The 13,457-nt window shown below is 38.4% G+C and overlaps 1 protein-coding gene across 2 annotated transcripts in view; it reads left to right on the forward strand.

Annotated features, from left to right (window-relative positions):
- Positions 1 to 13,457, forward strand: part of pde4d (phosphodiesterase 4D, cAMP-specific) — a 160,167-nt gene that overhangs the window by 14,042 nt on the left and 132,668 nt on the right. Inside the window, exons 1-2 of one of the 2 annotated variants that reach the window (XM_058388764.1) lie at positions 10,014 to 10,180; positions 10,259 to 10,596. In XM_058388764.1, the coding sequence (XP_058244747.1) occupies positions 10,268 to 10,596 (329 nt within the window). In that variant the 5' untranslated portion in view covers positions 10,014 to 10,180; positions 10,259 to 10,267. Of the gene's footprint in view, positions 1 to 6,020; positions 6,251 to 10,013; positions 10,181 to 10,258; positions 10,597 to 13,457 lie in introns of those variants that run through there. The other variant, XM_058388765.1, reaches the window with a different exon arrangement.

Raw genomic sequence — 13,457 nt, forward strand, 5'->3', positions numbered from 1 at the left:
AAAAACACTTATGTTACTGCATTGACGCAACAAAATCTCCTCCCTGGATATGGGGTCTGCTGATCATGAGTGTCTGATCTGTAGCTTATGTAGGTCTGCCAGCCACCTTCTTTTCTTAACTAGGAAATGTTTAGGAGTCTTCAGAATGTACGTCGACTCGAGAAAGCATGGCTTAGAAGATGTGCACTATTAATGCATACCTGGTGACAGGTTGCAAATTAAAGCTGAATAAATGAGTGAAGGAACATTACAGGTGCAGATGTTTTCAGACAGGTGTATCTCATAATATATAATCAAGCAATAAATATTCCAGCATGCTCTATATATAAAAAATGCAGAGCAGGTCCAATAAACTTCGATTTTGGATCAGGAAAAAAAAAAGCAAAAAGAAAAATAAGATATCTGAGTGCTAATCATTCCTCATAGGCGAGGCATAAGGGCTCACTGAGTGGTTTCAGGAGCATGAAAAAGATATGAATCATATGCTAGGGCCTTGTTGAATACCTAAATTTTGGAGTGGTGTGTTCGACAGCGCTCTGTAACACCATCACCAAGGCACCAGTCGAGAGGTAATCATTCTGAAGAAGGTTCCGGAGACTCGTCGATTCTACGCCGGTGTACACTCAAGCTGTTCTGGTGACACATGGTGGCTCAGTGTGTTGTTTTTCTTTGCCAACATTTGCCATTTATGAGTATTGATTTTAGACAGTGTTTGCTATAATGGACAAATGGTTAAATGTATTGCACTACCTAAAGGCAGTACTTAATCTTAACGATTAAATAACTATTCAGTATAAGCCTATAAAACTTCATTTTATTCACTTTACTTGTTAATGAGAATGAAAGAATGAATAATGTGACCAAGACAAATGAGCTAAACCACATCTGTGTGTCAAGTGGTTGATAATTCTTTCATTTTGTACTTCTATTCATTTTCACACCCTTCAGATTGATTCATATTTCCCAACCTTTCTACAATCCCTTCATATTAGTACCTTTTTCTTTAACAGCTTCAGGTCTGTTACCCTAAGCTCTGACCAGCTTTTGTGAGTGATTTTTGACCATTTTTCAAGGCAGACTTGTTTCAGGTTTTTCTGATTGAGACCATTGTCCAGCTGAAAGGTGAGGTGACATTTTTCCCCCCAGCTTTTTTTTTTTTTTAGACTGGAGCAGATTCTTTTGTAATACCCTACAGTTTTTTTTTTTTTTTGCTCTACCCAATCTGCCTTGACAAGCAGGCCAAGTTCTAATGATGAAAAGCATCCCCAAAGCATGGTGCTACCACCACCATGTTTCACTGTAGGGATGATGTTGATTGATTTATGGCTCATGTTTAGTTTGTGCCACACATGCTCAAAAAATCACTCTCATGCTTTCATAGAGCTCTTCTTGAGCAATGGTTTCTTTCTGGCCAGCCTCCAATACAGTCCTCAATTATGCAGAGCTCTTGAAATGGGTGCCGGTGCTCCTACAGCATGTGAGGGTCTTCTCTTTGTAGTGCTCAGCTGGTGTAATACAGCTTAAACTTCATCTCTATTGATCCAAGAGTGTTATGTAGTTCTATTAACTTATCTTAGAACGCTGCTTAGTCTTTCCTTCAGAATGACAGTAAATGTCTCTTCAGTGACAGTATAACTGAGGTGGAAATCAACTGGGTCCTTGTTAGGACTCTTCCATCTAGGAGATTTCCGGACACTGGAGAGGTTGAATACTTATGCATTCAGCATTTTTCGGGTTTTGATTTTTAACCTGAAAAATGCAAACTTGGTGATTTTCAAACTTGCTGACCCATAATTGATTTTGACTTTGGAATTTCTCTGTAAGAGAGCATGAGTTCAATAAATAAAAATTTACAAACAGAAAATGTGTATTTATCCTTTGTTATTCAGAATGATAAATTCCAGAGGTCAATACTTTTGCCAGCCAGTTAATGTGCACCGAGGTTGGTTTGCACCCGAAGGCTGAATTCTGAAATGAAATTCATAAAGAATAAAGAATATCTGAGGCAGGGAGAGCAGAAGAAATAGTTAATTCATAACTCTATTACTGAAAAAGGTGCTGTATAAAGAACCCCAACAGCCAAATTCGACTTAAACATACTTCACTGGGGTAGTAAATATTTTGTTTGAAATGATCTGTTTTGTAATGATAAATCATGTACGTCTTGCAGATAATTATAACACTCCCATCCAGACTGTTTAAATAATGGAAAAGCAGTTTGTAGCGTTGCCTCTGTAGCATATCACTGATTCCACTCTGCTATAGACATTCAACCGCAGCTAGACCTCCTCGCAACAGTTTTATTCCACAAATCATTAAAGTTTAGATTGCTGCTGATGAATTATGAATGATTTATCACAATAATTGTGCCGTACTTATGCAACAATTAATTAATTTTGGGAAAAGTGTCTGTCTATGTTCATACAATGGAATTTTATCTGACTAACCTGAGAAAAACAGAGGTTTTTCCTTGGCCGAAAGTTTATTCAACAGCCAGAACCACAACTGTGGGATAAGAGCAGGGTGGATTTTGGGAGGTTGAATTCATGCTGCTCTGAATACTAATGAATAATAAGCCAGTATCAGAATGTTTTGATAGTCTTTATGGTAATGGTACTAGTGCTATGATAGCTATAAACACCGCTGTTAGACTGCTGAAAAGTAAAAAGATGTAGCTGTCTACACCCATACTATTACCCTATCAATATTAAATCTTTGGGAACATATCTCTGTAACTACATTGACCAAAAGAAAATGAGGGCTGATTCTTGTTCTTGTTCACACTTCAATAAATAAAGCAGTGCAACAAGCAACATCTGAACTTTTTTGTCAACTCTATGCAAATTAGTTATGTATAACAAATCCAGGGCGGTGGATGCAGGTGCAGGCTTTCATTATTTTTTTTACAATATAGTGTAAACGAAACAAAAACAGCCAAGGCAAGGTTCAGAAAGCTAGAAAAACAACAAAGGGTACAAAACAAGAATCTACAATGGAGAATTACAATAGAGGATAACCACTCACATAACCATGACACAATACAATACAAAAAAAAAAATAAAAAATAAGTGGCAAGCAACTAAAGAGGGAAAACACAGGACTAATAAAAGGGGACTAAACCCAAGACAGGTGTACTCAGGCAAGCAACGAAACAACCAAGAAAGGCATTCAAACTATGACAGAGGTTATCTCTAGAGGAATTGTCCACGGTGGAGGACACCATATGACATCACTACAAGCAAACTGACCCAATTGAAGTCTGTGAAGTACCTCTAGTGCTTCAACATGACTTCTACTCAAAACTATGTTTCCTTTCTGTGTTTAGCTCCAATTTACTGTAGTAGAAAAGCTTAAAACCTTATTTTGTCATCCTGTCAAATCCGACCTCTCGTTAATTGCGCACAAAAGCTTGGAAGGAAGTAGCAGAGATCGTTGGCGATGCTAGTGAGTATAAGAGGCTAGTGGAACTAACTTGGTTTGGCAACAAAGCTTAGCATAGTGATGTATGTAAGATGTATAGTGAGCTAAAAGCTACACATTTTTATTACCTTCACAGAATCAGAATTTATTGTGGGTTTTTGCCTTAGCGTATTGGTGCATAGTAGTGTAAAGCAAGGGTAAAAATCTCAGAGAATAAACATACAAATATAAAGAGAAATCTGAGAAGGACGTACACACACATATACACACATAAGCGACAACAGGAATGTCCACAATACAACATAATACAAAAGGGAACAATACAAATACCAAGCAACAAAAGCAGAAAAACACACAACTAATAAACTAGTAGAGTAACCAAGAGAAACACGCGATACCCAGGCAATCAGCAAAACAAGCTAAGAAGGCATTCGAACTATGAGGTAGGTTGTCTTCTGGTGATCTTTAGATGAATTGTCCATGGTGGATGTGATAGCATGACGTCGCTGAAGTGCCAAACACCGCATTTAGTTCCAGCTTACTGTAAAGAGGAGCTTAAAACCTTTTTCTGTCATCCTGTCAAATCCAACCTCAGAGACATTTTAAAAGGAAAATAAAGGTTGTAAGGAATGGTTGGTTATACTACTGAGTCAAAGCTGCTGGTATCATATGCTACAAGAAATGAAAAAATGATAACTGCTCCCTCTTGCCCACCTTGTTGCAAAGTGTGCCCCACCTTCACACTCACACACTCACACACACTTAGAACCCTCCTCCTCGATTGCGTTTTTCAATTTATTTCCTCCCAGACAGCACTGACTAAAAAAATAAACAGTGACTCTTTATCCCACAGTCCTGATGAGCTGTCTCAGATTTGTGATTCTAATTCGTGACTCATTCAGAGACTTGTATGGTGGATCCCGATAATCTAATGCTAACAATAAAGAGATTAACAATGTGCTGTAATTTAGCAAAGTTAAATAGATTTTCTGTAAATAGATGTTGATTTAACATTTCTGGAAGGAGGAACGAGTCTTTATTCAGCTGTGGACGAAAACAGCCCTCCAGTTGTGATGTGTCTGATATACAGTATGTACTACCAAAACTGGTATAATACAACTAATAATGCTGATAAAAACTATTATTAATATGATATTATTTTTTAATATACCTTCGAAAGTGAAGTCTGTTTGTATTTGCATGCCACAAGTCAAATAATCTCTATGTATATTTCACTGGATTTCACATAACTGGTCGAATTATAGAGAAAATTGCATTGTTCATACATCAAATATGAAGAGCGCACCACACAAAAACAACATTATTCAACCAGGCATATTATACTGCTTGGGAAAAAAAGAGAAAGGGATCAACAGACCCCTGTTTTTCATCGTGTTATGACTAGGCATTAGAATGACAGGGGAATGGCTGAAATATGTGTACACTTGCTTTATATGGAGAAATGCCTCATGAATTTATAAGCCTCACATTTGCAAGTCACGGTGTTCCACAGCTGAGTCATATCCATAAAGTTTCACAGGAAAAGTTTATGCTGACACGCATGCATATCATGACAAATATGGGGTGAAAAAATCTTACACACACACACACACTGTCCACTTTAATAGGAACTCTTGTAAATCTGTACATGTGGCCAGAACTTCAGTTCAGACATCAGAATGGGGGGAAAAGACGTGATTTCTGTAACTTCTTGTTTTTCAGAAAATGTATAGCTCCTGATACATTTCTGATATTTTTTAACATGTAAAGCATTACAGTTTCATACAATAAAGTTGTGTGTGGGGTTTTTTTAAAAAAAATTTTTATTTACCTGCATTCTGCTCAGGAGTTTATTTGACAACATGTGCAAACTGATCCTAAGCTTGTCTCCACTGTGAGACATTTTGTTAGCAAATGTCACACACCCATAATGCTGGATTTGCCCTTATCATTGTGCTGAATTATTCTCAGTGAACCAACTTGATCAGTGTGTTTAAAGGCATAAATGCATGTAATTGTAGTGCATGTGTATGTAGAGTTTCCAGTAACACAAGCTGTTGAGCTAGTGAGTTACCTTGCCAGCTAGGTAGCTAGTTACCTTGGCTTTCAGTGTCTGTCTGTCAGTCAGCTAGGTGCTTGGATAATTGGCTGAAATGGATCTAAAATGTCCCCATTTTTAGTAGAAAATATACAGATATATAGTTGAATATTTTCTTTTTCTACATAGAAACATAGTAACTCATTTAATATCTTTGTTACTGCAGTTCATTTCAGTTTGTCTTTGTCAAGTAGGGTCAAAGTTTCTGAATTAATCCCACTGAGAAGAAAGACAATATAATCAAATGAGAACGATGTACTCGCAAGACAAAGTGAAAGGTCTTAATAGGTTTCTTTATAATGAAAAGGTACGTTTTTTTATTTTAAGAGTTGCGAAATAAAGGATGTATATTTAGAGCCCACTAATGGATCTGTCTGTGCTTACTAGAACAAGAATGAAACCCTGGTCATGACTTTCTACACAAAAAGTCTCCAGAAACAAAAAACAAGATCTCAGTGGCAGAAAATCTGAAGATCTCCCACTCTGACTTTTTCTTGCTCAGGTGTCGGACTCCTCCTTGTCTCCTGATGGATGTCCGCTCACCTGCTTGGAGCCATTTACAGTGCGGAGGCTCTCGTGTCGCAGTGTACAGCTGCCGCCACTGGCCTTCCGCCAGGCTGAGCAGTACTACTGCGAGAGAAGGCCAGAGACAGAGACGGCACAGCCGCGACCCACCAGCCTCCCCCTGAGAGCTCCGCCGCTCATCGCCATCACCTCTGCAGAGAACAGCAGGTACTGCATGCAGCTTAACCTTTATTCACCAAGCTTTTCTTTGGGTTATAGATTCTGACAGGTGACTTGTGTCTATTTGAGGAACCTGAGGTACAGCTGAGATGTTTGTTTCGGTTGAAAGAACCGTAATAATGCAGAAATTGGCTCCACTAGGTTTCTTTTGCCATCCCATACATTTCATTCCAATGGATGTCATATATAAAATAATGTTGTCAGTGCAGATTTAGTTGAGGAAATGTGACGTTACAACAATGTCATACAACAGTGTGGAGTTTGGTACACTTGTCTAGCAAGTAAATTGAGTTATATGAATAATTTCATGCTGGTGTTTGAATTACTTCTTTTCCGAATGAATGTTCTTTCGTTTGGTGAACGACAGCTTTGAACTCGTGCTTGCATTCGGATTTGCCGTGTAAAATGAATCTCAGAAATGAGCGATGCTTAGCTCAGAACCATGATTACACCATTACACCATTAATAATGAGTTCTGTGTTTGCAATTTGGGTCATGATGTGAATACCGTAGCAGCTCCGCCATGCTGAATTTGAGTAGTCCGCGGCGTCAGCTCAGTCGAAAGTGTCCGCTGTCAACTGAGCCGTGAAGGTTAGAAGGAAGAGGCATTCCTGTCAAAACAACAATTTGTTATTGTTGGTGTTCATGTCAAATAAATGAGATAAGTGGCATGTGTTCCATCAAGAGACTGAGAGCTGTCAATCAGATGCTAAGCTACGTGCAAGAGCAGTTTGCCTCTTTGGCATATGGTCTGAAATACACCGGAGATATTTGCTTTGCCATCTGCTTGCAACAGCCCATTTTTTCACGATATGCAGTGTTTTAACCTGCCAGTCTTTAAACCAGTATCAGCAGTGTATTTTTTAACTATACATCAGTTGTATAGGAAAATTATCTATTACGATGTTATGATGTGTTTTCTCAATTCTGGTGCTAATGTGTAATTTCTATGAGATATCATTAGGTATCGATTGCTAGCACATTCAAGAAGATGTTTAACAAGAGAAAAAATATACATGATCTTAAACCTAAAGGATTACAGTTTTGTTGTTAGCTACTAAAAACTAACTTCTTTTCTCAGTCACCATATTGCCGTAACATTTAATATCATATCAATGATATCATATATCATATAAAAAAAATCCAGTGTAGTTAGTGGGGAAAAAACTAAAAGAGGACCAGAATGCAATGTAGCTATATGCAGTTACACTGAATCACACTGAGTCACTCCTCTTTGATAGTTAGTGATCTGTGAGATGACGAAGGTGATGGTGTGGGTGGTGGTATAAGCATGAAAGGTGAAGCTTTGGATTCTGGCCTGTTAGAGTAAGTGTATAGACGAGGAGCGAGAGAGCCGCGGTCATGACTGGCAGCACTATCATCAGGTAGTCGAACAGCATTGTGGGTATTGGCGCCAAATATGTCAATAAAAGTTTAAAAAGAAAAGAAAATTGTTGCAAAAATAAATCTCGATGCAAATAAATCTCAGATATCATTTCAGGTCACAGGTTTCATTCTAAAGATTATAGTGGTGCTTAATTCAAAATGTTAGGGTATCTCTAATACATGTTTGTGTGCTCCCTCTTTAAATGCAAATTTATTATTTCACTAGGTAGAATGATGCACCTTTGCTAATGAAGCGTACTCATTTCCAGCATACCCTCAAGGCAGGACTGCAATCAGCTGTTAATGAAGGTTGAAATTGACCCTGAATAAATGATTGATTTTCTATATGTGGTAACCTCAACCACTAGTCGATCTATGTAGTTTGTCCTTTAAAGTTAATAATGGGAAAGTACATTAGTATTCAAGGCTCATAATAAATGAGCTTGTATTCATAATTTGGAGAATGTACACATACCTATTGATGTTATTTCAATTGCTGTCTGGAACAATGTGTAATACCATTGTGTAAATGAATATGACATATTATAGTGAATGTATAGTGTGGGGTTGTGTGATATAGTGATATTAGGACATTATTATAAGAACCATAAGAATGTGGTTCTACTGTTACGATGATTAAGATTCAAGATGAACCTTTATTGCTCTTTAAAGGGTGGAAATTTGTCTTTTCACCTCCTCCATAGTACTATGGTCGTGACTGGTTGATCCAAGGAAGCTGCAAAAAAGGTCCCATTTGATCCATAATTCTTTTTTTAATTTAGCGCGTGAGAATGTTATCTCTGTGCACTGTTAGAAAAGTTAAAAAAAGAAAAAGAAAAAAATCATAAAACATTCAGGAGTTTCAGTTTCGGTTTATACTATAAATGTTCATCTTGCTAAACTTTATTGCGAGCACATATTAGGTTAGGCTTCCTGGTGCTTTCAGATGTTGGAAAGTCAGCCTCACAGTTGTTAGGTTTCATGCTATGCTTGAACAGAGGAAGTAAAAGATAATGATGTCTGACTGAAAATCTGATAAGGAGAAAGGACGACCAGTGAACAGATTTATTATCAAATGCAATTTCATGGTCAAGGCGAGTGAAATTTTGTGCTTCAGCACTTTCTGTCAGATTACTGTTTGGATTTTACACCTACAGGAAAGCATCAGCACCTGTCACCTGTGTTGAGAGGAAACTAGAACTTGATGGATTAGACCATTAAATGAACTGACATGGCAACCTGGAGTACTTAACAAATAATTTGTGTAGTGACAGTAATTTATGGCTCCACCCTAATGATCTTAAATGTAGCTTTACCCAATAACCGTAGCAGCAGTGACAATAGTTTATTCATTTATCTTCTGTAGCATGATGGTGCAATGGATAGGGATGACACTTCACTTGTCTGTGTTACTGCCCTTGTGGACTCACACCTCTAAAAATTGCTCCCAAATAGGCATTAACATGTGAATAGTATATACCATTCAGAGTCATAAATCCTGCCTCATTCCCATTGTTCGAAAGAAAAAAAATCTGGCTCCACCATGACTCTGCAGAGGAATGTATAAATTAATCTTTTCCTGGTCAAGGTCATGGCGCATTCACAGCCTATGCCAGGAACACACTCATTCACACCTAGTAGTGTGAATCCACAAGGAAAACCATGCACACAAAGGGAGAACATGCGACACTCCACACATACACCTGAACTGAGGTTTGTACCATGGACTCTGGAGCAGTGATGCAGCAACGCAAGCCCACCATGTCATCTCATCTGCCCTTCAAATCATCCATGTATGTCTGCGTGCCCTGCAGTGTATCTCTATCACATAATCTGCACTGTTCATATTATGTGCACCAGTCTGAAACCTGTGCAGTACCTTCCTCACGGACATCATGTGCAACTATCTTCTCCTGTTCTTGTGTTGTTGGTTACTTTACTTTGAAGGGCATGTTACTGTAACACAGGAATCTATTAGTATTTGTATACTCTGTATCCTGAAGACATGTGACAATAAAGAGTGAACTCTGTACATCATTCACAGGCATGTGCATGTAAGGAATTGTTCTGCTTTGCTGAAAACGTCACACAAGTCCTTTCAGACAATAGCATGAATGGTGTGTAGAAGCTTACCTAGTAGGCGGATCCCGAGTTCTTTGCCTGGGATGGGAGCTGCTAATGGGCGCCGCTTTGTTGAAGTGGGCGTGGCCAGTCGCGCGCCTGGGAAGGTTTATAGGCAAGCGCGCTCTCCTGTTCACTACTAAGCTGTAAACGCTGGGTGATTATATGGACTTTAAATTCCTGTAGAAAGAAAGTCGTATTTCTGTAGGTAGCACAAAATAGGATTAAAACATCCAAATATGACTTTGAAGCGAATGAGTAAATATTATTCTTCCAGGCGACTGCGGAGAAAATTAAACGCGGTGGAGAATAGCTTAGTGTTATTTATAAGCAGCCATGTTTCACTGTAAAGTGGCTTAATTGAATTTTTTGACCATTTAAGGAGTCTCTAACTTTGTGGAACTGACAGCCGTAAGTTACTTTAGGAGCATCGGATAAGTTGTCTGTGCGTGTGTGTGTGTGTTTTAAATATATTTCTATATACATAAGAGCGCGAGTATGGATGCCGGTGGAGGGGTGAAGGCTCCGTGCCTCGCTCCCAGCAGCGGGGAGAATATTCAAGCTCCCAAACATCTGTGGAGACAACAGGACCAAGCGGCTCTTCAGCCTCAATCTCAGGCTCAGGTTCACGTTCAGGTTCAGCTCCAGTCTCAGCAGTGCCACGGAGCGCGGAAGAGCCACCGGGTGAGACAGCGCGGCTTCTCGGACAACGAAAAATACCTCTGTCCGAGGACGATGGAGCGCACGTATGCCGTGGACACCGGCGGTCGCCCCGGTCTCAAGAAATCCAGGATGTCATGGCCATCGTCCTTTCAAGGACTCCGACGGTGAGACGCGGGCTTCCGCTCCTTTTCTTCTTCTTCTTTTTCTTCATGTGGTTTCTTCTCTCTGAGACGCGATGAGAATAAGGAATACGGAGCACCACAATTAGAACCGGTTGATGAGTATCACTCAACCGGACGCGAACTTTCTACAGCTACATTTGGTCAAAACAAACAAATAATTAGGGAAGCGCTCTTGAGTCACGTGACCTTTCTTAATCGCTACACTCGGGGTCTCATTCCAATTAAATTACACGTGTTACCTTTACCTTGGCTTTACTGCTAAATATGTGCACTGATGATGTTAGTTTAGTACCAGAAATCATAGTTTACTCCCAAACCATGGTCCTGGGAGACCCCTTTTTCCCCCGCCTGATCATTTTATGTGCGCACAACATACCTGATTCAGCTTCACCTAATGTAAATTGCTTATGGATTTAAAGTGGGTGTTGTGGCTGGAGCAGGACCCAATAATGTGCAGGACAGGGGGTTGTCCAGAACCTGTGCATTAAAATGAATGTGATGGAGAGGGGGTGGTCCAGGACCAGGGTTAGGAACCTGTGCATTGATAATGTAGTATTAAGAGTACTCCAGGACCATAACTTGGAACCTGTGCATTAAAATGTGAGGCAGGTCTTTTTTGTTTGTTTGTTTTTTGTTTTTACCAGGGTACCAGTGCACTTAAATGTTAATCTAAGACCATATTTGGTAACCTGTGTTTTATCGGTCTTATTAACTAATCTATCCTATTTTTAAGTCTGAATTGTTTAGACTATTTGTGTTATAGCGGAGAGAATACTAAACTTTGCTGGGAAATATACAGATAAATAATTTGATGTATTATGTAGCTCACCAGCAAGATCCTTAATAGGGCATAAGCTATGATTCTTTTCTTACATGCAAATACACTTACATGCAAACACATGTGGCAGATGGGTCTGTAGTATGTGGACATAGATAAACAGATTCTGAGACAATTTCTTTCCTACAGCCTTAAGACAACTATGTAACCAAAGTGCTAGCCGGACGTTTACTCATATTGTACGTTTTGTTTGTGCTGTAGTGTGTAAACTACTCTACTGCACTCTTTATTTGCCCACCAGTCTTTTTGCCTATGTTAATATTAACATATTACATTATTCTTACCTTCCTTGTCACAACTCGCTGCTATTACCGTAATGCACAATTCAATAAATAGTTTGCTATTTACTGCTTTTTATTTATACGTAATCAATTAGCTTTATATTTCTTTCATTTATTTTTGTTTTACCTTTGTGTTTTATTTTTCTCCTTACTTCTAGTTGTTTTGCACCTGAAGAGAACTTGTAATTGTATATTGGTGCTTTTCCTTCTCGGTGCTCTAACATGTGTGATTGAGAATAAAATGGGTGCGGTAGAGAAGGAACTGTACCAAAATATTTAGTGCAGTGCAGTGCAATAGGACTCTAGGGGAATAACTGGGAAAACACTTGTGCCTAAAGACCTAAGCATATACAGATCCCCCTCCTGTGAAGTTATTTCAGTCATGACCTCCTTCAGGCTGGAAATGGGGATGAATGTAATAATCTAGAAGCCAGTTCATGGGCAAATGAGTTCTCTACTTTTAACTCTCTGTTTGCATATGTTTTGTATATAGACAGCATTACGCCTAACGTGTTAGCTCAAAGTACTGTCAACTACAAGATGGTTTCATGGACGAAAAAAACATCTTCAATTTCACCTGTTGTCTTTGTTTTAAATGAAGACCTTGCTCTGCTTTAATAAGCAAATGCATCAAGGTTATATTGAGCACAAACTGAAAAGTTCTGTCATGCTGCCCGTCTTTATGGCCGTAATTGCTTTTTAAGTCAATTTACAATCCATTTACTCATTACAAGAGATGATTTTTAGAGAGAATGAACCTGACACTCATTTTAGACACATTAGGTCCCCTGACTCATCCATGAGCAATATAGGACACTAGGAGTTTGATTTTTATATATATATACATATATATATATATAAAAGATGAATCCCTGAATATATGAATGGCCTATAGAAATGATTCAGGGTTGTTATTTTTTTATAGAAGTTCACAGCATTATGTCTTGGCTTTCAAGAAAAAATAAAAAGACCTACACTATAAAAGATTCAAAGATTTGATTCAGTCCCTCGTTTTATGATAAAGATTATTTCCACTCTCATGATGAGCAATTATGCGAAAGTAGCCTCTTTGAAAAGCTAGAGAACGGAGACATTTTGTCACATACAATGGAAATGATGTACTTTGTTTACAGTAAATTTAATTGACTGATTAACCCCTTAAATCCTTTGACAGGTCCAGGCTTAAATTTCTAAGTTTCCTATTCATTACTGCGTTTACAGAATAATAGACGGCATTTTAAGATAGAAACCTAGAAAGAAAATGAAACGGCACTATTAGCTAACAAAATGAGAACAAATCACAATCATGCTTTCACTAAAAGCCACCTTGGGTGGATTATGTCTCATTGTAGCTTCTGTCTTTTCCGTCACTAATCACAACTCGTGATTAATCTACAAATACGTAAAATCTTAATGCCGTACTGTTATACAAATGAAATACAAATGAAACATGTTTTCAAATGAATTTCTTTGGTTTAATCAACATCAGACAACAGCATGAATATAGTTTTATACACAGAGGGATCTTTTTTTCCAGAGTGAAGAATATGAAGTTGTAACCACAGGCAGTTTCTGAGTTGAATTCAACATTACATTTAATAATTTATAGAAGCAGTTTGTAGGCCCAATATGTCCTACTTTATCAACCCTTGCAAATAATCATTGTGCAGTCTGTGCTGAAGAAAGAGTTGCTCAGCCTTTATCCAGCTTCATTAATATAAAGT

The sequence above is a fragment of the Hemibagrus wyckioides genome, linkage group LG05 (assembly GCF_019097595.1).
Source record: "Hemibagrus wyckioides isolate EC202008001 linkage group LG05, SWU_Hwy_1.0, whole genome shotgun sequence".
Lineage (NCBI taxonomy): Eukaryota > Metazoa > Chordata > Actinopteri > Siluriformes > Bagridae > Hemibagrus > Hemibagrus wyckioides.